At 41.2% G+C, this 27,928-nt stretch overlaps 1 protein-coding gene across 2 annotated transcripts; it reads right to left on the bottom strand.

Moving 5' to 3' along the window:
- FGF9 (fibroblast growth factor 9) lies at positions 1–27,336 on the bottom strand (the record flags this gene model as incomplete). 2 transcript variants are annotated; one of them, XM_084617061.1, is made up of 4 exons in its annotated part: positions 1–1,627; positions 18,753–18,856; positions 26,231–26,494; positions 27,195–27,336. In XM_084617061.1, 4 exons carry the CDS (start codon positions 27,334–27,336, stop codon positions 1,382–1,384), a joined length of 756 nt encoding a protein of 251 aa, XP_084473187.1. In that variant the 3' UTR covers positions 1–1,381. The 2 variants fall into 2 exon arrangements, with proteins under 2 accessions (XP_084473187.1, XP_084473186.1); XM_084617060.1 differs by lacking the exons at positions 26,231–26,494; positions 27,195–27,336 and adding an exon at positions 23,181–23,807.
- Between the last annotated feature and the right edge of the window lie 592 nt (positions 27,337–27,928).

Below are 27,928 nucleotides of genomic sequence, written 5' to 3'. Positions count from 1 at the left end.
ATTGTCATTACTGATAGAGATTTATTAGTTTCATTTTGCAAGTTTTACTTTAAGAAGGGTGCTAATATCATGTATTATGACAGTTCACACGGAAAGCAATTTTCCATAAAAGATGTTACAATGACCCCTATGGAACTTGTATAATTTCATAGCAGATAGTCAAGTGCACAAATAAACATGTTTACAAGAGAGATCCTGTTAACCTGGTTCTTGCCCTCTTAAACCATTCTGTGTTATCTGTGATAATCTTAATTAGTACAACCATTTATATTAGTTAAGTTGTTTCTGGTGCTCTGCTTTAAAAAAGCATATTTATCATTTAGCTTTGGTATAATTTGCAATAGGTTTTAACAAGTAGAGTACATACCAACCCCTATATTTTCCACAACTGAGAAGTTTACAACGATGGAATAAGTCACTTTATCAGAGAGGAAATATTACAGACACAGAATAAAAATTGAAGACCCAGTTTTATCTTTAATCCTCTGGGGGTAAGCTATGAAACAAGCAGTCAGAAGAGTGAATACTCAGTGTCATGAGTGGTGTGCATACTTTTACAATAATATGGGCACAGAATAGATTGTCGCCTTTAGTACATTAGGGTCACTAGAATTGTTTTTATATCCATGCACCTTTTATATTTACTTGCATGAATTTACCACAGGTTCATAGTGGCCTTTGCCATTTTAATGCTTACAGAGCCTAAAGCTTCCAAAATGCCTATCTGGCCTGTACATATTTCATTAAAAATAAACTCTCTATAATAAATAAATATATAAAATAAATAAAATGTTGCCTTTGGAATTTCTATAAATAAATTTAACTTTTTTTTTTCACTAAGAGGTCTTTGCTTTAAACTCAAGGGGACGATACCCCATGAGCAGTTAACTGAAAAGTCTCTTGTTTAAGTAAGACTGCACCCTCCATGCCTTTGTAAATGCAGCGTACACTTGAGCAGGCCACCAGCCAAAAATCCTGATGAATCAAAGTATGGCAGCTATGCTGATATATGATGAAGTACAACTGATCAAAAATTTAAAAGCGTGTCTATTTCCCAGCATGCATCAGTCCTTTTTCCTCCTTGCTTTTGCTTCTTTCTTTCTTTCTCTTTCATTCTTTCTCACTCTCTCTCACACACACTCTCTTCTCTCTCTCATAATAAATCAAGTGAGTGGGCATAGGCTCTCCTCCAGGAGGAGAAACCTTTAAGTGCAGAACAAAATCAGCATGTTCCATCCAAGCCTCCATCATACATTATGCATGCGACAAAGTTTGGCAACAGTGGAGCTGATGTGATGGCACAGCTAATCAATAAGAACCCACCGCATGAAACCTTTATAGTGGTTACTTTTTAAGGGCTCAAGTGAAGGAATTGTCTTTGTCAACTTTGGCTTAAAATATCCTTATATAGTTCAGGTACTTTCTCAGGGTCCACCGGTCTAGGTAAAAAATGTGTAAATTTTTGATGCCGTTTAGTCCTAGTCCCTTCTCGTGGAGTCCCATCTTTATTTAACGCAACATAATATCGTCTTCCAGTGTCTACATGTTTATATAGATTTGATGAATATGTATTATACCAGTTTTCTTCAAACTGCTCTCTGAATACGCACTCCTGGGTTAATTTTTCCTGAGAAGACAAAAGAAAAAGCAGTAAGGAACCAGTACTAAAAATAACTGTCTATCCATTATTGTATGTATTACCATATTTAAAGGAAACATTACAAGATTATCTTTACTTATCGATACCAGTGACTCATTGCAAGTATAGCGAAATGTGCTAGGTAAACATTCCTAATGTTAACTATAGAAAAGATTCAACAGAGTTCCGTTATTTCTATGTGTTGCCTAAAATAATCACAACATAGACAACTCTGTGCAAAAGCTAAAAAGCTCTTTCAATAACCTGTTTTAAAAAACAATAAAGATAGCAATGTTTTAATTACCACTCATTCGAAAGAGAAAAGCAGCTCACAGCCAGGTGATGTTAATGGACGTATCATCTTAAAAATCTGCATTTATTTATTTATTTTTCTGCAAAGGATTTGAATTGTGAGATACAGCAAAAGGAAAACAGAATTGTTCTGTGGGTTTCAAATATAATTTAATACCTTAAAATCCAAGTGAATTTGTTCCAAAGAGTAATCGAAATATTGAATTGAAAGAAATACTATTTTAATATCTGTTACTTGGCTTATTAAAACAGAATTTAGGGTCTGACCAATTTGCTAAGCGATAATTCTTCACACAGATATATAGGACACCTAGTTTTGTCTTTTGTTCCCTTTGCACCTGATCCTCCAGTCCTCAACCTAGGCATAACTCACAAGGGCAACAAAGCAAAGACTCCAGGATCTTGTCCTTCGATGGCTAAAGTAAGAAGAGCTGTAGAGCCAATAAACTCAAAATTGAGGGCCACAGCTCAACACACACCCCTCTGAACAGTGGGGAACAGAGTTGTCAAGCCCCTGACAGAGCCTCGTATCAGAACACAAGACCTACAGAGTGAGGGAAAGAACTTAAGGAGAAAGTGAAGAAGAGCCTCTGAGCCTCCAAGAAGAAAAAAGAATTTAGAGCCACTTTTGGCCCTAGAGTCATATGCACAGTTCTCGGTGAAATGAATAGGAGCTACATCTATCTATCAGCCAAATTCTGCTTTCGGCTGTGACTCCAGTGGAATCATTCAGATTATTCTGGATTTACACCATGTAACTGAGACTAGAATTAGGTCCCAGCAGACAGACCCTCAGCTGTTGTAAATCAGCATAGTTCCATTGACATCAACTCAAGCTCTGGCCTTAATTATTATAGAACTCCAATTACTATAATATTTTGCACAAATGATGATAATGCTTTGTATGTTATATGCATTTATTACCTTGAATCAGAAGATCTCCATGTGCTTTGCAGACATTAACAAATTAAACCTTAAAACACACCTGTGAAGTAGGTATTACACTTTTACAGATGAGGAAACAAACACAGAGTGACTTAAGTGAAATGACTTGCCCAAAGTCACAAAGGAAATCTGTGACAAAGACAGGAATAGAATCCTGACTCCCAGCCCTGGTCTTTAAGCACATGACCATCTTCTCCCATGTGTGTGCATCCTAGATCACAATTTGTAGGCAACTTTTTAAGATGTTTGTATTTATCTTTTTTGGCGCTTTTGATGGCAATTTAGTGAAATATATTATACATTGCAATACTGCTCAGGTTTTGGTTTTTGTTTAGAAAATGAAGAAAAATATTTGTTTTCAATAAATCCTCAAGCATCAGTGGGCCCAATCTTGCAACCTGCTACTTGTGTAAGATTTAATTACACAAGCTGCCCCATTGACTTTGAGAGCTGGGATTGCACCAATAACACGTTTTTACTGAATTTTTTAAAAAATTGAGAATTAAATGTGTTGTAGTAGCCTCCCATACCATATATAGAACATTACACATACATCCTTGAGATCAAGATCTTTCTTATGCTAACCAAATCATCTTTAAATACTGCTCTTGACTTAACATTTCTTGTACTTTGGGTGATTTTTAAAATTACTGTGTGTTTTTTAATAGCAAAAGCAGATGCTGATTGGTGTTTAATGCTGTGCCTTTCGCTCCACAGGAGACATAAAACTAATTCAAATTAAGTTTTCTGCTCTCTGCAGGGAATCTGATCACATGACACGCTCTGCAGAATCAGTCCTTGTTAAAAATACAGATCTTGATAAAATGGTATTCTGTCCTTTCTTGAATCCATTAATTATTTATTCACTTCATTTACATTTCGTACATACTGAGAAATGGTCTTTTAGTACTATCAGATGTATATTTTTATAAGTATTTTCCCATACCTAGGTACACAGTTTAAAATAGTCTATCCCTTCATCTAGAATGCTTAATCAATTATGACAACACTACAGTATACTTAATCATCAGACCTTGATTGCGTTTATTTATTATACTGCATTCGTTCCACATATTTTTCACCTTACAGTTTCAATTTCTATTTTATGAAGGGTTCCCAATTTTCCCATATTTTCTTTTTGGAACATAGATAGGCCCTTTTTTGTACCATATCAAAATAATTCATTTAGGAAAAATTGGTATGAGATCCATATAGTACACACTATAATATTTATCTTCCCAGGATATGGGTAATAATTTATACATATCTAAACATTCATATTTTTATGTGAAATGTGTATTTAAAGTATCTGAACTGATACAGTATGGCAGTCTAGGACAGATGGAAATTTGGAGTTTACAGATCATTGCAGTAAATAGACTTCCATTGACTTTGATGGGCTTTGGACAAGGCGCTCTGTTAACTAGTGATGTAACACTAATCCATTACCAAATGCGGACTTCATCTGATTTTGCCCTCCCTATCCCCTCCTAACATTGCTGCCACAGCAATAGAGACCATATAAGTACTTAGAAAGATAGAAATTGCTATAAATCAATGTTGCAAAAAGCTGTAGCAGTTTACAACCATATTATGAGTGCCCGTGCATCGTATTCAAGACAGAAGCACGCATAATTTAGGTGGAGGAGAATACATAAGAGCAGAGAATGATGCATGCATGGAATAGTTTTGAGCAATAACATACGTGAACCCATTTGGAATACCCTTTTGTCCTTCCAGCTCAGTGTGTGGACCATTCACAGAAAGTCAACCCTGAGGTTTTGGGAGGGAACATTATTGGTAAGCGTTTCCCCCTTTGGCTGTGATTTTCTGAAAGTACATTGTGCATAGCGTGAAAGCAAAAGTTGGCCTTAGAATACTCCATTGTTTCTCTGTGCTGTGATCTGTAGCTTATTTTTTTTGTAATTACTTATCTGCGCATACTTTACAGTACAATGTATTTAACGTTACTAGATGAATTCTGCTCGAGACCGACACATACACCAAAAGTATCTAAGTGGGATAGCAGTGGAAACTCTAACCTTTACTCCTGCGAGAGAAAAGGCTGTTTGCCTTCACCAAACTGTTCAATTTGGGGGCCAAATCTTGAGGTGCTGATCAAGTAAGGCTCCGCTCAAGATTTGACCTCGGAACTATACAAATCAGATGTTGCACAACACACCACGTTTCCAACTAAGACAGTTTATAGAGTATTCCACTATAAAGTGATCAATTCTCATTTTACTGTATTTCCATGTTTTACCTCTTTTAGCTTATTTAACTGTAGGTGTTAATATAATATGTATCTTTGAACTATTCAATTATATCACAGGGCCCAAGTGGTGAATATGGATTTAATTCAGAAGTCTGCTAACCTGGTGCTTTGGAAGAAAATCTGGTGAACATTAGCTACTATGGAAACCCCTTTCTCTTTTTATATATTATCCACTATTTCACAGTGGAGAAAACAGTAATTACAACATCAAAACTTTCAGCCAGACCCATTAAAAGTAAGACTATGAATTAATAAAGTGCAAGACTATCGGACACCACAATGAATGCCTGACTAGATTATTTTTAAAATATATTCTTATGGAGCAGCTAATTTAAAATGTAGAATAATAAAATAAGAAAATGTTTAATCCATCTGGGTATTATTCTGAAAATGATTTCAGTCTGAGGCTAAATTACTTTTATTGGACAAATATTTCGTATTATATATTTGTGTTGCTTAGTAAATGAAAACAAAGTATAGTATCCTGTGCAAAAATATTCACTATCTTTTTTGCCCTTCTAAAGCCTGTTAATTAGGGCTACATTTAAAACTAAAAAGAGAACCTGGATTTGTGCAGGAAAGAGAACCTGGATTTGTGCAGGAAATGGCCCAACTTTATTATCATGCACATTGTGTAAAGAGTTGTCACTTTGGATGGGCTATCACCAGCAGGAGAGTGAATTTGTGTGGCGGGGTGGAGGGTGAGAAAACCTGGATTTGTGCTGGAAATGGCCCACCTGATGATCACTTTAGATAAGCTATTACCAGCAGGACAGTGGGGTGGGAGGAGGTATTTTTTCATATTCTCTGTGTATAAATAAAGTCTGCTGCAGTTTCCATGGCATGCATCCGATGAAGTGAGCTGTAGCTCACGAAAGCTCATGCTCAAATAAATTGGTTAGTCTCTAAGTGCCACAAGTACTCCGTTTCTTTTTATTTAAAACTGTGTAATGGATTTTGAAATCTGACCATTTACCCCATCCTTACTAAAATGACAATAAACATGCCATCTATTGTGCTTGTTATACATTCTTATTTCTGTGCAACACATCATTTTGCCCTGCTTCACACAGACTACTACATTGATTTGAATTAGAGAAGACACTTTACATGTAAATGCTTAATCCAAAAGTCCCAGCACATTATAAAAATAGGTAAATTTGATTTGATCAAAGCTCTTTGTATATCTACTCTACATCACCCTCTCTTAAGAAGAGTTATATTTTCACATATATTCTCCCCTAAATATGTGCTTGCAACTCCCATTAATCTGATATCAAAATAATGAAAGTTGTGTGTTCAATGAGAGGAAAACATAACTATACAAAATGTAATGAACAGACCCTTTTAATTTTTAAGCACTTTTCTACTTGCAAATTAGAGCATTATATATAAAATTGGTCTTATACTTAGTCTGAATAGGCTATTAAATAAACATATTATTTACTCTAACTGAAGAGCTATCATAAATATTACAGCAGCCACATACAGGGCTACTTTCTTGTCTGATCTCACGTATTTAGCAAGATTGGTCTCTGGTTGGACGGAAGACCTCTAGGGAATTCTTGTCAGCAAGTTAAGGAAGTATGGGCTGGATGAATGCACTATAAGGTGGGTAGAAAGCTGGCTAGATTGTCGGGCTCAACGGGTAGTGATCAATGGCTCCATGTCTAGTTGGCAGTCGGTATCAAGTGGAGTGCCCCAAGGGTCGGTCCTGGGGCCGGTTTTGTTCAATATCTTCATAAATGATCTGGAGGATGGTGTGGATTGCACTCTCAGCAAATTTGCAGATGATACTAAACTGGGAGGAGTGGTAGATACGCTGGAGGGGAGGGACAGGATACAGAGGGACCTAGACAAATTGGAGGATTGGGCCAAAAGAAATCTGATGAGGTTCAATCAGGATAAGTGCAGGGTCCTGCACTTAGGATGGAAGAATCCAATGCACCGCTACAGACTAGGGACCGAATGGCTAGGCAGCAGTTCTGCGGAAAAGGACCTAGGGGTGACAGTGGATGAGAAGCTGGATATGAGTCAGCAGTGTGCCCTTGTTGCCAAGAAGGCCAATGGCATTTTGGGATGTATAAGTAGGGGCATAGCGAGCAGATCGAGGGACGTGATCGTTCCCCTCTATTCGACATTGGTGAGGCCTCATCTGGAGTACTGTGTCCAGTTTTGGGCCCCACACTACAAGAAGGATGTGGATAAATTGGAGAGAGTCCAGCGAAGGGCAACAAAAATGATTAGGGGTCTGGAACACATGACTTATGAGGAGAGGCTGAGGGAGCTGGGATTGTTTAGCCTGCAGAAGAGAAGAATGAGGGGGGATTTGATAGCTGCTTTCAACTCCCTGAAAGGGGGTTCCAAAGAGGATGGCTCTAGACTGTTCTCAATGGTAGCAGATGACAGAACGAGGAGTAATGGTCTCAAGTTGCAGTGGGGGAGGTTTAGATTGGATATTAGGAAAAACTTTTTCACTAAGAGGGTGGTGAAACACTGGAATGCGTTACCTAGGGAGGTGGTAGAATCTCCTTCCTTAGAAGTTTTTAAGGTCAGGCTTGACAAAGCCCTGGCTGGGATGATTTAACTGGGAATTGGTCCTGCTTCGAGCAGGGGGTTGGACTAGATGACCTTCTGGGGTCCCTTCCAACCCTGATATTCTATGATTCTATGAAACCACAGCTACTGTTGGAAGAGGTACTGGTGACTGAGGAGTGTCACTTTTCTTTTTGAGCTGGTGAACAGAGCTGGATAAGCACGTTAGTTGAATATATTATTTCCTGCACATTTCCATTTTTCTCTGACAACTATGTTCAACTATAGTTTTGGCAATATTCAGCCAGAATGCTATCATACCTAATGCTATTTATTAAATCATTTGACAAATGACGACAAAAACTTTTTTTTTTTTTTTAAGTTTTAATGCTGCTGAAAGAATGCCCAGGATTATACAGCTGAAGGAGACGACTACCAAATAATGCAGCAAACTGAAATTCAGGCCAGTTATGATCATTAAATATTCCATGGCACTTTTCACAAAAGCAGGGATGTTAGGCCAAGTGTCTTGGCTGAATTCCAATTGGGTAATTACATTTTGCCTATCTCACATCACTTTGTACTTTCAAATGGCTACTGTTTTAATCTTAGCTTCCCATTCTAAAGTGTTGTTTACTGACAAACAATTGCATCGTGTTACACGTGTGTGAAGGTTTTATTATGTATACACCTCCATTTACTGTATTCTGTGTTTGTTTATCTTCAATCATGTGGAAGCATTTTAAAAGCATTATTGTATCCAACATCTTCCATCCAAAACCAATCCTAAAATTACGAGCATAGCTGGTAGAACATGGTCTGCCTGTTGGCAGTCTGATCAGAAGGATCAATGACTGATTGGACATAGAACCTATGGTCTCTCTAGCTCAGGGCTGACACACATTGGCAGGGCAGTGAAACTTGCTGTTATTTATATAAGGAGAAGATTTCAGCATTGGTGGCTAAATCCTGGGAGTTTTGCCATTGACTTCACTAGAGCCAGAATATCTATCGGGGTGCTGGAACAATTTTCATAGTGGGGATGCTCAGAGCTGTTGAACCAAACTGTAAACCCGGTGTACAACTGAAACCACTTCAAGCCAGGGGGTGCAGCAGTACCCCTAGATCCAGGACCTATGATATCTATCAATCAATAAATCACTCTCTCTCTCTCTCTCTCTCACACACACACACACACACACCCAACTCCACAAGACAGTCTTTCATTTTACTGACACTCACTCTATTTGGACTGAAATTTTCCTAAGGTATCAGAGAAGTTTTTAATGTGTGCTTTCACTGGATATGTAATCATTTATTTAAACAATTAAAATAACTCCAGTGCGGATGGATTTACTTCTGCCAGCAGTGACTGTGCACATCTGTTTACTTGTTCTAATGTAGATATAGAAACACTTTAATTATAGGCAGTTGAATGAAGTAGATAACTGCATTTACTTCAATGGCTGGATACCGAGATACTTGCAAACTCATTCACAACGGGATGATGATCCTGAGGGCCTGCACAGGTTTCCACTGAAAAACTGCAGAACTCTCAGGGAAAAGCCACAGCTGTATAAATTGTCAGAGATCTATGGACTTCAAAAGTTGAAGATCTGCTTGAAATTTACTTAGGCAGGATTGGGACTTGTGTTGTTTTCTTTACCAGTCCTGCCCAACAAAGTCAGTCTGTAAGGAAAACAACAATGGGCCAATTCTTGAGTGTTTTCCCACTGTCTTCAGTGCCAACAGGATTGGGATCATTTTGTGCCACACACTATTTACACCACTGACTTCTTTATTTTAGGGTTGCCTGCCATACTCAAGAGTACAGCTGCCAACATGATCTGTGCATCTGATTCAGAATACTTGGCTGAACGAGTCTCAGTGAGCCCTTCCAAGAATCTGAAAACAAGATTTACATGTTTTACATTATGCAAACTGACATCAGACCCAGCCCAATTTCTACTGAAGGCAGTAGAAAAATTCTCATTAACTTAAATGGGAGTTGGATCAGGTTTATAATGATAACAGGAAAAAAATTAAAACACTCAGTGAATCATTTCAGACACATTCAGATTATTGAACAGTTTAAGTTGACCCAGACCATCCTCGCTCCCCACATTCAATGGGGTCAAAAGATCTCATATATGTAAAATCAGGTATACTGTCCTGCAATCGTACAATATATTCAGAAGACTATACATATATACTATGTTTTAAGACAGTTATATGAAGTAACTTTTTAAATATATACAGACATATTAATTTCACCAAACTTTGTTTAAAAACAATGAATATATAAAATATAGCCAGGCTGTTTAATCAGTATCATTAGATAAAGTTGTCCTTTATAAGTACAAATCAATGTTTAAAGAAGTCATATGATCCATAACATTTTGCCCCAATGCCCAAAATAAAAATATTTTTATAATAGAATATAAATAGTAGTAGCAATTTATAGAATTTAAAATATTTAATTTTAGATTCTTTCAGTAAAATAGTTTGTTCAGGCTCTGGTAAACTAGCTTTCTAGGCCCCAATCCTTCTACAGGCTCTTTGGTGGCTTACCCGCTCATACAGGATTGTGATCTTATTAAGAACACTAGCATTCTAGAATCAACACTGTGGATGCAATTCAAACTTCCATGTTGGACAAGTTTTTAGGTCTATTAAAAAAAAAAGCACACACACACATACTATTAATTTTGGACAGATCTAGTCATTGACATGCAAAGCCTCCACTGGAGCCTGGCAAGATCTTGATGAGTTTGCTGGGTACTGTGTACCTGATACCATATCTAATGTTAGTCTCACATGGAATCTACTTGAGGCCATTAAATGTAATCCATTCAGCTAAGCAAAGCTAAGCAAAAATAAATTGATATTAAGGCAAACATTTTGTCCCACTTGCTCCCTAACCCACCACCACCACTTTTACCTGGCAGGATTCATTATCATTATCTTCTTACATTTTAGCTATTTAAAGATTATGGGTATGGGTTTGTCAGCATCCCACTTTTTTGGTCTTACACTTTGGGGACTTGAAGACCCAATTTAAATATTTCAGGGAGCAACAACTAAAGAAAACGAATAATATTTTTCCCTTTAAGACAGTCAGTCAGTGATCCTTAACATTCAAAGGCTGTTTCTTCTAGTTTTGTTTTCCAGATTATCCACTTCTTTTCACATTTGTCCATTTTGAGTTTCAATGAGATAATCTTGCCCTAAGATCACTTGTTTTGATATTTTTTGTCATTCATTTTCTAAATAGGACATATGAGATTTAACATCAGAGTTCCCTCAGAAAGGCCAGGAATATCTTTTGTGCTGTTGTAATTTACATTAGGCTCTCAGAGGTGCAACTATTTCAGCCATCAATGACTGCTTAGACAAGTCAAATGCCTTGGGTGTTTTGATACCTTCCCTCTCTCCAACCCTAAAAAAAACAGTGGAATCCATCTTTAATTGTTCAAAATTTATCCAGTCAATTAATTGCAGCTTTGACAACAGAAACTTTCTCTAGTAAACTTTTTCATAAGACCTACCGTACAGTTTAGCATAATTAACATTCCTTGCTTCAGAAAAGTTTGGGATTTGAATAGCTGGGGAGCAGCAAATCAGGAATGAGGTATACTTTAAAAAGATATGCAGGGAAGCTCACATAACACTTGCCAATTTCTTTTGGCCCCCAACTTTCATGAGCATCCAAAATTTGAACACATTTTTAAAACAACAAAGGGGAAGGGGAAGGTCAGCAAATCAAGGATTAAGTAGGTCCTGCTTTACCATATTTTAGTTTATGATATGTCTGTCATTTAACTAAAAGAAATAATGCTACTTCTTCTTTCATGTGGCTTGGGTAGGTAGCAATGATTACAAATCGATATCTAGGTTTGATAGTCAACATGTTGCTGCAGCAGTGAGCTAGTGAAGGTCCTTGAGGCCACTGGTGAAAGAACGAAGGGGACACTCAGATATGATATGCTCCATTGTTTGTGCCTGGTGACCACAGTTGCATACAGGTGTTTGCCTCATTTTCCATTTAAAGGGGGTTTGTCCACATCTCCCATGAGATGTCCTGATGCAATTCAATCTGCACCAGTCTTTCCGACATAAGTCAAAACCCAGTGGTTCCTCAGCAGGATCAGCAACGAGATATTTGTTTTGAGCTGTTGAAATGTTCTGTGTGGCTCTCCATTGAAACTCAACATCAAAGTTGAGTGTAAGGGTCTTGATGCAGTTCTACAGAGGGTTGCAGGATTTTAATCTTGTCTTTAGTGGGTTCTGCAGGTCCTTGTGCAACAGGGTCCTCGTGTTTGCATTGACATGGTTGAGAAAGCGAGATTTTGGGGCAGTTCTTCCAATCTGTGGAGGCTGGATGTGCAATAGAACTGGGAGCCAGTCGACTGGGATCAATTTGAGTATCCCTGACACTATACATAGGCATTATTCATTCAATAACTCAATAACACTACTACATGACTGGTACATTGCATCATAAGAAGTTGATCATAGAATCTGAGAGAATCACTCAGGTCATTCAGTCTTATCGCTTTCAGTTTCATAAGACTATGCTCAGGCCTAGTCAATGTTTAAAATGAAGCCCTATAAAGAAAATCTAGGTGCTGTAGAAAGTAATGCTGGTGATTGATTAGCTCTTCCCTTTAAATCAATACTGAACCAATATCCCTGCACAGTGCCAGGGATTATAACTGAATTTTTGACAACACAACCAGGGCCAATTTCCAGTTTTACTAAAAAAGTTGATCTGCCCAGATGAACACAGTGCATACCCACACTCTTAAAACTAGGCATACAAGTTCATATGCTGATTTCAGATGGCCTGGTACCCCCACACCCCAAAAAGCCCCCTTTCTTTCCCATATAAATTCCTCTGTATCTTTGCTACCATCTAGGTTACTGGCTGAAGCATCCTTCAACCTGCATTCACTCCCACCCTATCTATCCTAGAGGAACAGCATGGGGCTATTAACACTATTCAAGTTTTAACAGGGCTGCCCCATACAAATCCTAAAAGGGTCATCTGGGAAGCTGAGGGCAGACTAGAAACCTTAGGCAGGCTTTCCCTACCCACAGCTACTGAGGATCATCGGGCATCTTTCAGGCCTGTAGGCTCAACAAAGATGGAGCTAGCAGCAGGGCAGGCTGTTTCCTGCCCCACCACAGAGGGAGAGAGAAAGGCTCAAGCTCCTTTCCCCTCCCCTCCAACAACAAAGACCCTTTTGGAACTGGGGGTCAGAAGAAAAGCAGCCACATCAACTCTTGCAGAAAAAGAGATGAGATAATGAACACCTTTGGTTACACCAGAGGGTGGCAGAAGGCAGTAATGAAAGCCGTCAGATCACTACCTAGAAAAACACAAAAGAAAAGAGGGGATTCTTGTAGGAGGGGAACAAAAGGGGTTGCAGGACTTGATGTGAAGGAACAAAATTGCAACATCTGTACATTTCACATGAAACCTGTGAATTTTGTCTGCTTTCATGTGAACCTTGAAGCAAACTTGTCCTAATGAAACTTATCAGAAAAAGTTCATAACCAGAGATGCAAAATTGCCTCTGTCTATTTAAAAACAACCCCCTTTTCCCAGGCAGAGAAGCTTCTCTTAAATTTGCCTCCTGAAAGTCCTTTTAAATCAGCAGACCTTCCAGGCCAGTAAGCCTAACTTCAGTAAGAGGCAAATTGGTTGAAACTATAGTAAAGAACAGAATGATCAGACACATAGATGAACATGATTAGCTGAGGGAAAAGTCAACATAGCTTTTGTAAAGGGAAATCATGCCTCACCAATCGGAATTCTTTGAGGGGGTCAACAAATATTTGGACAAGGGTGACCCGGTGGATATAGTGTTCTTGGACTTTCAGAAAGCTTTTGACAAGGTTCCTCACCAAAGACTCTTAAGCAAAGTCAGCAGTCATGGGATAAGTGGAAAGGTGCTCTGATGGATCAGTAACTGGTTAAAAGATGAAAAACTAAGGGTAGGAATAAATGGTCAGTTTTCAAAATGGAGAGAGGTAAATAGTGGTATCCCCCAGGGATCTCTATTGGGACCAGTGTAGTTCAATATATTCATAAATGATATGGAAAAAGGGGTAAAAAAAGGTGGCAACGTGTGCAGATGATACAAAATTACTCAAGATAGTTAAGTCCAAAGACTGATAAGAGTTGCAAAGGGATGTCTCAGAACTGAGAGACTGGGCATCAAAAATGGCAGATGAAATTCAATGTTGATAAATGCAAAGTAATGCACATTGGAACTACATACAAATGTTGATACAAATACATACAAAATGATAGGGTCTAAATTAACTGTTTCCACTCAACAAAGGGATCTTGGAGTCACTGTGGATAGATCTCTGAAAACATCTGCTCAATGTGCAGTGGCAGTCAAAAAAAGCTAACAGAATATTAGGAACCATTAGGAAAGGGATAGATATAAGACAGAAAAGATCATAATGCCACTAGATAAATCCATGGTGTGCCCACACCATGAATACTGTATGTAGTTCTGATCACCCCATCATAAAAAAAAGATATATTAGAATTGGAAACCGTACAGAGAAGGGCAACAAAAATTATTAGGGGTATGGAACAGATTCCATATGAGAAGAGATTAAAAAGACTAGGACTGTTCATCTTGGAAAAGAGACAACTAAGGGTGGGGATATGATGGAGGTCTATAAAATCATCACTGGTGTGGAGAAAGTGAATAAGGAAGTGTTATTTACTCCTTCACATAACATAAGAACAAGGGGTCACCCAATGAAATTAATAGGCAGCAGGTTTAAAACAAACAAAAGGAAGTACTTCTTCACACAACACACAGTCAACCTGTGGAACTAATTGCCTGGGGATTTATGATGCCCAAAACTACAACAGGGTTCAAAAAGAACTACATAATTTCATGGACTATAGGTCCATCAATGGCTATTAGCCAAGATGGATGGGGATGCAACCCCATGCTCTGATTGCCAGAATCTGGGAGTGGATGACAGAGGATGGATCACTTGATGATTGCCTGTTCTAGTCATTCCCTTTGAAGCACCTGGCATTGGCCACTGCCAGAAGGCAGGATGCTGGACTAGATGGGCCATTATGCTGTGCAATGAGGTTGGTACCTAAAGACTTCCCTGCTCCCCGTCCCATATGAGGCTGATCTCACAGTGGTGGTGAAGCGAAGTGAGTATAAAGTATTTGGGATTTTTCTGGATCAAAGATGCTAAGTGTTATCGCAAGGTGACATTATTTTCCAGTAGTGTTTTTTCTGTCCTGTTCTTACATATCTGCAGTGATACTTTGACTACTTACCTAGCCCAATTGCTCTTAAAATCTTTTTTCCCTAACATATAGGCTAAACTTTTTCTCACTTAGTTTCCTTGCTCCTTGTCCTACCATTTGAAAGACCAAATAATTCTCTTCTTTTATTTACATTGTAGTCTGAAAGGTATTTATGGAATGTGACATTATGCCCTCTACCCATACCAAGTTATTTTCTGTGGACTATGAAAATCTCTTTTCTCAAAATGTCTTACTTGCCAATCTTTGGATTTCTTGTATATGTCCTTGCAAATTTACAGGAACAAACCAGAAGTGCATATAATATCACAGGTGAAGTCCTGACAAGATGCTGTAGTGAGGTATTACCTTCTTAAGCAATACACCCACACTATAATATATCTCTCTTCAAAACACACACCATACTTTTGTCGTGCAAGGTCATGCTTAGTTTTCTATAGATTATTTCATGTAGGTCTTAATCAAATTAGCTATTTTCTAGACAATTTACAGACTGAAACACAGATATATTCATTTCCTCTTTCAGTAACAAAACTTACTTATATCTATATTAAATCTCATCTTGTTGCATGGGCTCTATTGTCAAGAGGAATCATACTGAGTCTTCTTTGCATGCTAAGAAGGGGAGTCAACATGAGTGGAAGGGACAAAGCAGCTGCACAGAAGGAAAAGTTACTACAAAGCAGCCTCCCAACTATGGCCACAGAGAACGACCTCTGGCCTCTCCATGGATGCAACACAAATACTCAGTTTTGCAGGCCAGAACTGAGGGGTAAAGAGGAAGACTCTGAAAACAGCCACTCTACATAGCATGTTCCTACCTGAGAGCAGCTTGATACAAAGAAAAATCATTTTACAGGCATTTAAGATTTTAAATGTTATGATGATGATGGAGGAGCTCCTCCTTTTGAAGCTTACATATTGTGAAGAGGGGAGGACAAACAGCTAGTGGGGATCTACCCAATAGGCAGAGCTTTAGGAAAGCCAGGGGGAGCATGGATGGGTCAAGATTTACCAAAACTGACACGGTTGTTCCCAGCGGTCTCTTGCCTTCTGTGAGAATTGTCAGTAGTCACATACCCTGGGTGTTCTACTCTGCCATCTGTCCCATCTCCAGTGGTGCTAAAGATATCTCAGGACAAGGCCTCAAATTCCATGCCTTTTAACACACAAAAGGGAGGATATGTGCCTTAAGGCAGTTGATTTGGAAGTATTGGATACCTTTTACATTTCATACCTTTTATAATGTTCGGCCAGAGATATATGTCAATGTAAATACATATTCTTCCCACTCACTGCATCTACACTAGCAAAGTTCGCACCTGTTAACAGTAACAACCAGCAGAAATGCACCTGCTCTGGTCCTATTACACTAATGTAGACTAGGCACTTCTGTCATAAAAACCTGCTTTGAGCCCTGTCTCCACTAGCATTTGCACAGTAGTTGGCAGTTGCTCAAATATAGATACTAATTTTGCTAGTGGTGACAAGGCTTTTGAGTATCATAACACTGAGTAGCCATTAGATCTTATGTTTCATTGAAAGTAATACGATTTGATCATCATCAATCTTTGGTATACTGCATCTCTGTAGTATGAGGACAGGCAATCTCTTGTCATGCATTTACAAATGGAACCCCCCAGTCTGGCAATCCTCCTTCTGAAGGGCTCCATTTTTTAAAATATTACTTTGAAAAAACATTTAACAAGGAGTATTTTCACTAGTTCAGTGTGACATTATAATACAAACACAGAATACAAACCTAACTTGTAAAAGTTTGCCACATTACTAAAATTAACTTCCCAAATCCATTTATTAAAGCCTCATCAGTAAAACAGAGTCATTTTTTAATTCGTTTCCTTTTGTTATCCTTAGATATTTGCTTTAAATAAAATCTGAAAAGTGTAGTATAATTTAATTGGTTCATTGGACATATGTTTATCTGCTTAAATAATTCACCTCATGAACTGAAAATCAGGAATATTACTCTTGTTTCTCTGCATAATTCAGCCATATAACCAATTCATGTCTTACTGGTTCTTTGCACTATTTATCAATTGCACAATAATTATTCCTTAAGATTGGCCATGACTAGTAAATATGCTGTCACTACTCATGTATCATTGTTCCCACACCTCTTCTCTAGATCATAGTCTCTTCCCTCCTCCTCCTCCACCCCACTTGCTCTATATTCTGTCCCTTTTGCCCTCCCCACTCTATCGTCTCCTCTCTTCCTCCTCTGGCTCTCCCACTCCTTCCTAGCTTTCCCAATTCACATCCCACATCTTCACCATCCCTTGAGTCTTCTCTTGGTTTCCAGTGATATTTCCCCCAACCCTGATCCTCTCTCCATTTCCCCCTTCCTGCCTCCCACATCCTTTCATTTAATCGCCTCTGTCCTCCTGGACTCCCGTCCCACACTCCTCAAGCCCCACTTCCCTCATCCTGCTCTATCTCCAAAAAAAGGGCAGTCATCCCTGACTCCTCTATCTCCCTGCTCTCGTGGAGCATGATGTCAGAGCACAGAGCATGAAACCTGGATCTCCCTTGGACACTGCTCTGCTGGACCACTCCCATGTGGAAGCTTCTCCTTTTCTACACACTTTGCACTCCAAATCATCCCCAACGGAACATGTGTTGGGGGCACTGGGCTTCTCCTCTCCTGCTCTTTGTACTCACAGCCCCTCCCTCGCTCCTTCAAAAACATTTCCTCCAACACTTCTCACTTATCCCCTCCCTGTAGCGGTCATCTGCTCCCCACCTCTCTCTTCCCCAACCCCTTGGTCACTGACTGACTCCTGACTCTCGCATCTCATCCTCAGTGACTCCCTCCAGGCCAGACTCTCCACCACCTTCAACTCCTTTCTCCCTTTCACTGCAAGGTCTGTCCCACCAATCCCTAGCTCTCGCTCATCACCAGTATCTGCTTCCTCCTGCCTCTGAAGGAAGCCCCGTGACTACACAACCTTCTTCCATTCTAGACATGTTCTCCCTTCATCAGTCTTCCACCCTCCTTGTCCAGCAACACTACCTCTTCATTCTGACTCTCACACTGGAAATCCCAAGACACCATTTTTTCCTCCCTCCTCAAACCTTCCCTGCCCCTCTCTCTCACAATCTTGCCAAGTTTTCAAACACAAGATCAATAAACTTCTTTTCCTTGCTTTTAGGGCCCTGCACAATTTAGCCTCTCCCTACCTCTCCATTCTTGGAACTTCTGCTGCCCCTTCCAAGGATGATAACTTTTATCAACCACATGTCTGGTTCTCCATAAACCCCTTATGCCTGAAAAGAGATCCCCCAATAAATCCACAAACCAGCCACCTTGTCCTTCTTAAAATCTGTCCTTAAGACCGACTTCTACTACAATGCCTACTGTAAACGGCCTGTTAGCCATGATCATTTATAAACAAGGGACATTAAAACTTCCTGACTACTATCATTTAAAAAAAAAAAAAAAAAAACTTGAGAGTTGTAGTCTGTCTACATAATCACTCTTCCCTGCCACTGTTACCCTTGTCCTCCCCATTTGCTTATTATATTGACTTGCTTCAGCTTGTCTTAAATTAGATTGTAAAATATTTAAAGCAGCGGCTATGGGTTTGTACAATGCCTAGCACAATGGGCCTCAGATCTCATTAGGGCTTCATGGAGCTACTGTAACACTAATAATAATTAATGCAATCAGATGAGAGCATGATTTTTTTTTAAACTGGTGAAGAACTTACCGAGCCATACAGTTCTCCTTTTTCATTCATTCCAAGGTAGAGTCCACTGTCTACCCCTCGAATGCTGACCAAGCCCACTGCTATACTGATAAATTCCAGTATGCCTGCAAAATACAGAACAAAAGAAATGTACAGGTCGTTTCCATTTAAAGATTATTTGCTTTTGATAGATCACTAATTGACAAGGAGATATCAAAATTGTTTTTCCACTTTAGGGCCATATCTCCAACAAGTAGGAGAACTACTGAATGTGCTATTTTAAAATACACAATATGTGAAATAGTTAACTCTCCTAAGCCTCTACTAGAATGATGCATTGCAGATAGCATAAGGGTGTCAAGCCAAGAGATTATTCTCAACCTTTCCCAGCATTTTTTTAAACAAAACTCTACTGCATGGTCATATTACACAACGTTTATCAGTATCCTGATTTGCACCACAAACAATAAATTCAAAGAAAAAATGTAAACTATTCAGATAGATTCCTTAATCATGTTAATTTTGGCTATGAAATTTGTTTTGCCAAATAAATCCCTAAAAACATGTTTTAATAAAAATTGCAATAGGAAAATAAAATGTTATCTGTTTGCTATGAGAAGCATTTATTTCCAAGCATCATTGAATGAGGAATACATACATGGAAAGAAATCTCCTCATAGCGCAGTCCTCCAAAAACTTGAGAAATGAAAATCTGAGGTGCAGTCCAGAGCCTCACACACATTTGTCTACAAACTACTCATCTAACTCTCTGGGATGATACTTTTACTCATCCTAACTTTGAAAATTAAAATATTCCTGCTCCAAATAAACCTGCATAAATGATTTTTGTACATTTTACAATACTCTCCCAAAGAGGCATTTGTGCACTACAGATAAGAATGTTCTGCAGAGAAACACTGCTTCTGCAAAGTTCCCAGAGTTCAGCGTGCATCTGCATCACCAAGTCACCTGGTTCTGGATTTTTTTCCTTCCCCTCCCTGCAAATTGCTTACCTCATCATAGAGGATGCTATCACCCAAGACTTGTACAAATCTAGAATTTCAGTGGAACAAAATAGACATCGTTTTTCATTTTGGAGTATTGGTGCAAGACTACTATGATCTCATAACAACTATACTTTTGTATTAATGTTGCAGAAGCATATTGCTGCATTAAGCTACTTTCTGAGCCATAAAATAAAATGTAGAGAGGCATTTTCAATAAATTGGTAGAATGTGTGTGTCTAGGCACCCACATAGCTATCTAAAAAAAAGCTTATTGGAAATTATATTTACATAAAACAATCGCATAATATTGCGGTGTTGAGTCTTATCTGACGAATAAGTACTTTCATGGATTTATGAACAATTAATTTTTCATCTCTCACAAAATAATCTGTGCACTAATCAATAACAGGCATGAGCCACATAAATCTAATAAAATATAAGTCAAAGCCTATGGGAAAATTTTGTAGCCAAGAGAATGTAAAGATGAAATGTACTCCCTATAAGAGACTATTGATCATTACTTTATATATTATTCAGCACTACACTGTATGTTTACAGTTTTGGTAACCCTGACATATTAAGGCCTATATATTTTAAATTGCTTTGTACATATGTACACAGAGAGAGGGCTTCGCAAATGTAATGGGGAAATATTTGGTAATTATGGAATTTTGTCTTTGAAATAATAAGAGATGGTATGCAACATACAGTATTTATGGTGGTGTTTCAGACACAATCAGCCCGTTGAAACAATTAAAACTTTCCCCTTATCGTTGCATATATAATACTTCCAAATCTTGTTAATGAGGCTTCTTCTGTAAGACTTTCATTGAACTATCATATTACTTGATATACATTTCCAAGGAATTTTAAATGAGGCCAACTCTTATATTAAGTGTATAGCATTCCATATAGTAGCTCTAAGTTAGTAATGTTGAGCATGTATAAAAGTGGAGCATGACCTTAATTGCTGCTCTAATTTCAAATATTTAGGTGCACATTGCTGACTGTCGGGAGAGAGTGCTGTCATATGTTCTACTGCAAGCACAGTAGCAGATTTTTCAAGGTAACTAGCAATGAACACCCACATATTTGAGATTACAATACAGCCATCTGAATATTTTAAATACACAAGCCCATTCACAACTAGTATTATATATTACGCACTAGAGTACTTCAAGAGATTATTTTGGGCCTACCCTGTAGTCCTTACTCTCAAGCAAACCTCTCATTGACTTCATTGGGAGTTTTGCCAGTTTAAGGATTGCATGATTTGGCCTTATGCCCTTGTGAATATTTTCACTTTACTATGTGTACATTATACAAACTATACTTACAAGTTGAAACGGATATTAAATTAAGAGTAGTCCAAACCAAAATACCAGGCCAAAACACCTCTGAACTTTGAGGCTTAGGCCCCATTTCCAGTCAAAAATCTGACAACCTCCAAAATGAAGATGTAATTTTCTCAAAACATGTGAGCATCTTATTCTCAGACACTGAACATTTCCACTTCATGGCGGAATCCAACTTCTCTCTAAGGAAGTTGGGAAGAAACTTCTCCAGTGGGAAGGTTATTCCACAAATGCCTGCATCGGTGTTTCTTGCACCTTCCTCTGAACGATTTGATACTGAACCATGTTAGAGATACTGGACTAGATAGACCACTGGTCTGACCATGTAGGGTAATTCCTATATTCCTACCAATGCCATGGGAGGTGAGTAGGTACACCTTTTGCAGAATAAATTCAACTTTTATCTAGTCTAATACACAATAGTAAAGACTGGAACTACAAATGTATTTTCTTTGGCCTTAAATAGCTAGGCACTGTATTTGTCCCACCCTTTGTACATTTCTGTTTTTCACTCAGTATAGTTATTTATTTTTCATATTGCAGGACTGAGGAACATGTGGCTGCCACTTAACACCCTGAAATGTCATAAATCACCAATACACTAAATAAGCCATCAGTGACTTATTTGTGAAATTTCCAGAGAGGAGGTAATGAGGTGCCCAGCACAGAGGAGGGAAGCCACAAAGAACCTGGAGCCAAAGAGCTAGGTAAATAGCACTGTGCTGTAATATATTTAGCATGTGATAATGCTACCACAGAAAAAAGAGAGAGGAGGAAAAAAGATACACTCCCTGGCTAGGAAGTTACTGAAGTTCAGACTCATGAAACAGATAGCTCAAAATGGGAAGGGGAATACAGGGAAGAGAAGGACAGGGCGGGGATTTCCCAGGCTTTCCCCCAATCCCTACAAATCACTGGAGCAGCCTTCTTTTCCTGGACACCTACTGTCTGCTTATGGAAAGCTCCGATTCTGGCACTCAGCTGGAACAAACATTTCAGCTGGGAAGTGCTGTCTGCCAGTCACAGCTGTCACCTCTCTTTTCGTGCATGGCCACATGAGGCCAATTGAAACACCAGGGAGTAGCTACAACTCCCCAAGAGGCAGGAGGGCCCCTCAGGCTTTGACAGAGCATATTGACCCTAGATAACTTTAAATGGCTGGCAGAATTGCTGGTTGTATTGGTCAGTGGCAACTGCAACTCAGCTGCAGTTCCAAGGATGCTGCGTTTTGTTGCAGTTACTGCATCCAGAGGTGTTACAATGCTTCTGGGGGTGGTGCTGCTGCATCATCGCCACCACACACACAGTCAATAACAGGGGGAGCGGGCAGAGAGAGAGAGAAAATGGGAACACTATTTCTTGCAGGCTTCCTTTCCTCCCTCAGGTGTCCTTTATTTCTCATCCAGACCCCTAGAATGCAGTCCTTACTCAGGCTAGAACTCAGAGAGAGTTTTCCCTGTGCAAAGACTAGATAGCCACCTGTCTTGGATGATTTAGACACAACAATTCCTGCATGTTGGAGGAGGTTAGACTAGATGACCCTTGCAGTCCCTTTTAACCCTATGGTTCTACGATTCTAAGACTAAAGGATCGAGCTAGGTACCTGCATGTTTTCCTTTACCATGCCAGCCCTCCCCGCAGCCCAGTCCCTTCCAAGAAGAGAGTGGAGGGGGTAAAAAAAAAAATAAATAAATAAACAAACAAACCGAGAGAGATGAGATCACATATATACAGCACCAGAAGGAGGAGGGGGAAGTGCCAGAAGCTGTTTCTGCTGCTGCTTCCACTCCCGTTTCTGGAGCTATTGTCTGCACCCCCACCCCCTTCAGCCGGGCGGGCAGCAGGGGAAAGGATGTTAGTCACATACACTGCAGCCACTGCCCAAGGACTGCTGCAGAGATGCTCTAGGTCAGGCCATGTAGCACCCTGTGGATCACTGGCCTTCACAAGGCGAAGAAAGCCCACTAGATTTATGGTTCCCCGCTTTAGCGAGCACCTCAGCCTGCCCCCTCTCCCACAGGCTCAACTCTGGCTGGTCCCGAAGTAGCTCTATAAAACACACTGCGCCCCCCCCCCCACACACACACCTTTCTCCTGAACAAAACTCGGATCCCAAGCCTAACACCGTCGCAGGCTCGCAGCGGTCACGGGTGACTTATATAGACAGTCGAGTGGGTGGTTTGCAGGAGCTTCCTCCTTCCCTTGCTGCTGGTACAGGTGCTGATTGCGGAGCTTCTTTGTGGCTGCGGCGGGTCCCGAAACGGAGGTCACCTCTCAGCAGCTCCCCCCCCCCCCCGGCCCCCACTGCATATTCCTGGGTCTTTAATGCTGTGCATGCCGTGCGGTGCTGACGCAAAGGGCACGCCCTTCACTGTCCCAGAGTTACTGAATGACTCCACTGTCTACCAAATGCCCTAGACCAAAGGAGACTGCATCAAAAAAATCCTTTGTCACCCCAGAGAGATAAGGCTTTGATCACATGGGATGTCATGGGGGAAGCTAATTCTGCTGTCACTGCGCGATTTTTTAAGGTGTACGTTTGGCTGTAACAATACAAACTATTCAGGCTCCCAGCACACAGGCGAGCTGGATTCATTGCATGCCATAGGCACGCCTCCCAAATTGCATCCCAGAGTCGGCTTTTTAGCTGAGGGCTCCTCTGGGGCAAAGCGGGGCCCCCAGAGCGCACAGCAGGGCCTGGGGGTAGTTTACAAACAGCCTCTGGTCCCCTTTGTCCTCCCTTTTCCTGCGGGACTTCTTCGTGGCTCTGCCCCGCAACCCCCGCTGCCAGCCCCCACCCCGAGGCTGCCCCAATGGGGTCCCGCTAGCTCTGGGACGGGAAGGACCCGCCTGTACGTGCGGCCGAGGACGTCCCTGACCTAGAAGATGGAAAGGAGACTTCAGGTCAGCAATGTTTACTAAGCGGCCGCCCGCGCGCCCGGGCACCGGGGGTGCCATCCAGCCCTGGTACACCTGCAAGGAGATAACACCGCCCCACCCTAAGTCAAACCAGCATCCCCTCCCACCACCCCCACCCCGGGGCCCTCCTTTGCAAACTCCACAGCCCTGCCTGCAAACGGGCAGGACACAGTCCCCGCGCTTTGCTTCGGCAAACTGCCGGGAGGGCAAAGAGCTCCTCCGCCGAAGCGGCGCCGCAGTGCTAGAGCAGCTGCCCCCTCGGCACGGCCCCGGTTCGCGCCCCAGCACTGCGGCGGCAAACCCGGGCGGAAAACAGGCTCCGAACAACACGGTCCCCGCCGCCGCGCTGGGCAGGACCAGCTGGCGGCGCCCCTCTGAACGGGGGGGAACCCGGAGGGGTGTAGGACCCTGCAGAGTGCCTCCTGCTACGGCCCAGGCCGCCGCGCGAAGGAGCAGCCGCCGCCGCGCGGCCGCCGTACACCTGCTGGCGGCGTGAGCCACGCTCGCCTCCGAACGCGCCCGAGCCGCCTGCTGCCGCTCTGTGGCAAAGTGCCCCCCAGTGCTCAGCTCCGTCTGGGCGCACGCAGACCACAGCGCCGCCTGCTCCCGGGGTCGACGTGAACCTCTGTGTGTGTGCGCGCGCGCGCGTGTGCCCCCACAGAAAAGGCGGGGAGCCGGGGGAGAGTGCAGCAATCAGGCAGATATTGCTGTCAAGCCCTCTCTCAACTTTCCTTCAGAGTTTCGGGCTGGGCTGGAAAGCCCCGCTGCATTCCCCGTAGTATTTTATTCTACAGGTTATTGCCTTCATGCTAGTTTCGGCCAGACCGTAGGTGTTACTTCCTCTGTATGGGCGTTTGTTTATAAAATTGCCATTTTTTTTTTTTAACAAAACAATCAGGAAGCAGGGAAAGCCCTGCCAGGTTCCCTGTGAGCTGCAGCTCCTAGCTCTGAGAGCGGTGTGCTGCTGTGTGTGATTGAAGGAGGGTGTTCGGAAACAACGTTCAGTTATCAGACAGAAAAGTCTGACAGCGGCTAACATACGGTGACTGTGCACGTTTGAATCCTCTCCGCCCGCCCTCGAATACCTTTGGAGATCATCCCTTACAACACTGGTGTTATCTAAACAGCCCCACAAAAGCAATAAAATACAATTTAGATCTTGTTCAACATCTGGCATTAAAACATGAAGGGGGGGGACCCACCACAGGACTTTGTTTTTACGACCTAATTTAAGTGCTGTCAGGTGGGTTCACTCACAAGTTAACTCCTTCCAACAGCCTGGATAGCTACGAAAGCACCACCCTCCTTAAAAACCAATAAGTCACTCCATCCAAAGTGACTCCGCTACTTTTATAGATGCGCCCGACAGAGTCTTTAAAATTACCCTGCCAGGAGGGTAGCTCCAGGCCCATTTGACTACGTATGCGCTCACAGGCTCTTAAAAGTGGATGAAGGCATAAGCCCTCCAGTCCCCAATGCTGAGTCACAAATAGCGACCTCTGGAAATGAAATCCACGGAATGCTCTTTAAAATTAGCTCCCGGCTTTACACACACATAGTTCAGGGAGCCCACATTTTGCTGCATGCTTATGGAAAATGACAAGGATGGGTGTTAACTGGATACCTGCGCGCCCTACAATGTATTGTCACTCTTCTTATTTCATAACTAAGATCTTGTTTTATGCACGCAGAGATCATTCAGAGAGAGCTCTTGTGCGGACAGGGAGGGTCTGCTGGTGGATCCCTCACTGAGAATCAAGACGATCCGTTTATAATTCAGGTAGTTACCTTATTAAGATATATATTTTTAAAACCCTTCCATAAAAGTGGCTACAGACTGAGAGCCACTCCCTTCAGGAAACTCAGTGGATTTTAAATTGTAGTAGTTACCGATTAAAAACCCTTTAAACTCGTGAAATCAGCCCATTCAGTAGAAGCGTCCTGAATAATAAACAAAAACTCCCAATCTCTTCTCTCTACCCTCAGGCATAACTTACAGCTAGGAAATATTACTACTAAAAATACTGTAAGTGCCGCTGCTTTGGCTGCTGCAGTTGTGCCACCGGCGTATCTGCATTTCCGTACACATTTCTGTAGCTGGCCCGTCATAACAATAACAATAAATCATTCTCCTCCCGTCGCGTTTCCCCCCGTCTTTTTATTAGTTCATCACAATATTTCATCACATGACCACTAAAGGGTTAACGATAATACCTACCAAATCTGCTGTGGTCTTGCCTGGTTCCCTGGATAGTACCATTGGGGAAGATTTCTAAATGAAATCCAGTCCTGCAGTATAGCTGCCTCCGCCTGAGGATCCCCTTTAAATGGTCCAAGTCCGTGACTGCAGGCCCCCTGGGTAGCCCACCTGCCTCAGACTGACCCAGGTGGTCACTTAACAAAACCGGACTATCCACCGGTAAAACGGGCACATTCCCAAAGGGTACTGCATCCTGCACACCGAAATAGTTCCCAACTTCACCTAAGGGAGCCATCAGAAGATTCTGTTTTTAGAGAACAAGAATAAACAATAATGGTGCCAAACCCAGGAGATATAAGATTGGGTATATCCACTCCACTTCCCCTCCCTATTGCAGTTACAGAGAAAATGTTCTTTCTTCAATCCATTAAATGCATAAATAAAAGTAATATTCTGTTTTGACTGGTACAGGGTCAAGGTCAAACCCCTGTTAGTCTAAGAAACCACCACTTTATACTCTCACACTGACATATTTATAAACATATATATGTGTATATCTATATATATGTATATATATCCCCAGCTCTTAGCAAGCAGTAAGGTCTTCAGCCCATCCAACTGCAATAAGGAAAAAAATCCGTAGTTTCTCCATTTGGTTTAAGATAAGAATGACCATAGCAACTTAAATACCTAGGCGTTATAGGGATTTTTTTTTTAAGATGCACAGGCTACGTCAGGATTTATGGATTCTGACTCCAGAAAGGCATGCGCTGTTTTTACTCTATAACAGACTGCATACATCAGCATGAATCCTGCAAGGGGGCGGGGGAATCTCACGTTGTTGGCGGAGATAAATCCGAAAAAGAAAAAAAAAGAAAAAAACTTTTGACGTCCAGATCTATTATCCAGAATTCTCAGGAGGCTCAGCAGATGTCCGCTGGTTTAGAATTATTGACGATCCACAAGCAAAGCAGAAACGTACAAGTGCTTGTGTCTTTCTTGGCTGGCTCGAAACAGGTGTTGCTTCTGCAGGGCTCCCTGTGAAATGTTGTACTCCAGCACTGAGCTGCAGCTCTTGACTGTGGATCTCCATCCAGCACGCAGAGTGGCGCAGGAAGAGGCATTGGGCTGGGTTTAAGGTAGTCCTGATTGCTACTGGGAGGATTCTCCGAGGTCCTAGCGCTCAGCTATACCTGCTGCAATACAGATACGGTTACAGCTCTATGCACTACTTAAAGTAGCTCTCTTACTGCTCTGCGGCAATGTATGCATGCACATAACTAAATAAATGGCCAGCAACGTTATGGTATAAATGAAACACGCGCTTAATGCATCAAGCCACACTGCTGCTGGAAGCAGGATCTTTTGGGAGATCCCTGCAGAGCCAGGTCCACCATGACATTGGATAAAATAGCATTATCACTGTAACCGGAAAACTACTCTGAAGGCGGATTCTGACATTCCCGGTGTTATTTGCGATCACAAGGGGGACTTAGAGGTCACTGACGGTCTGGAAATCAAACCCACTCTTGTGAATGTGGATAGAAAGACCAGCCTCTGTGTCAGAGCAAATCATTGCTCCTTACACTGACAATTGCATGCCAGCCACCTGTCCCCATGAAGCACAGCGTGGAAATTTGATCGGTCACCTGGAAGTTTGTGGAACAGTTTTATTGGAGCCCCATTATTCTTCAGCTTTACCACGTGGATTTTTTC

This window comes from Lepidochelys olivacea (genome assembly GCF_965140295.1).
Source record: "Lepidochelys olivacea isolate rLepOli2 genome assembly, chromosome: 1".
Lineage (NCBI taxonomy): Eukaryota > Metazoa > Chordata > Testudines > Cheloniidae > Lepidochelys > Lepidochelys olivacea.
The sequence above is the reverse complement of the archived record's forward strand: the minus strand, read 5'-3'. Positions and strand labels throughout refer to the sequence as shown.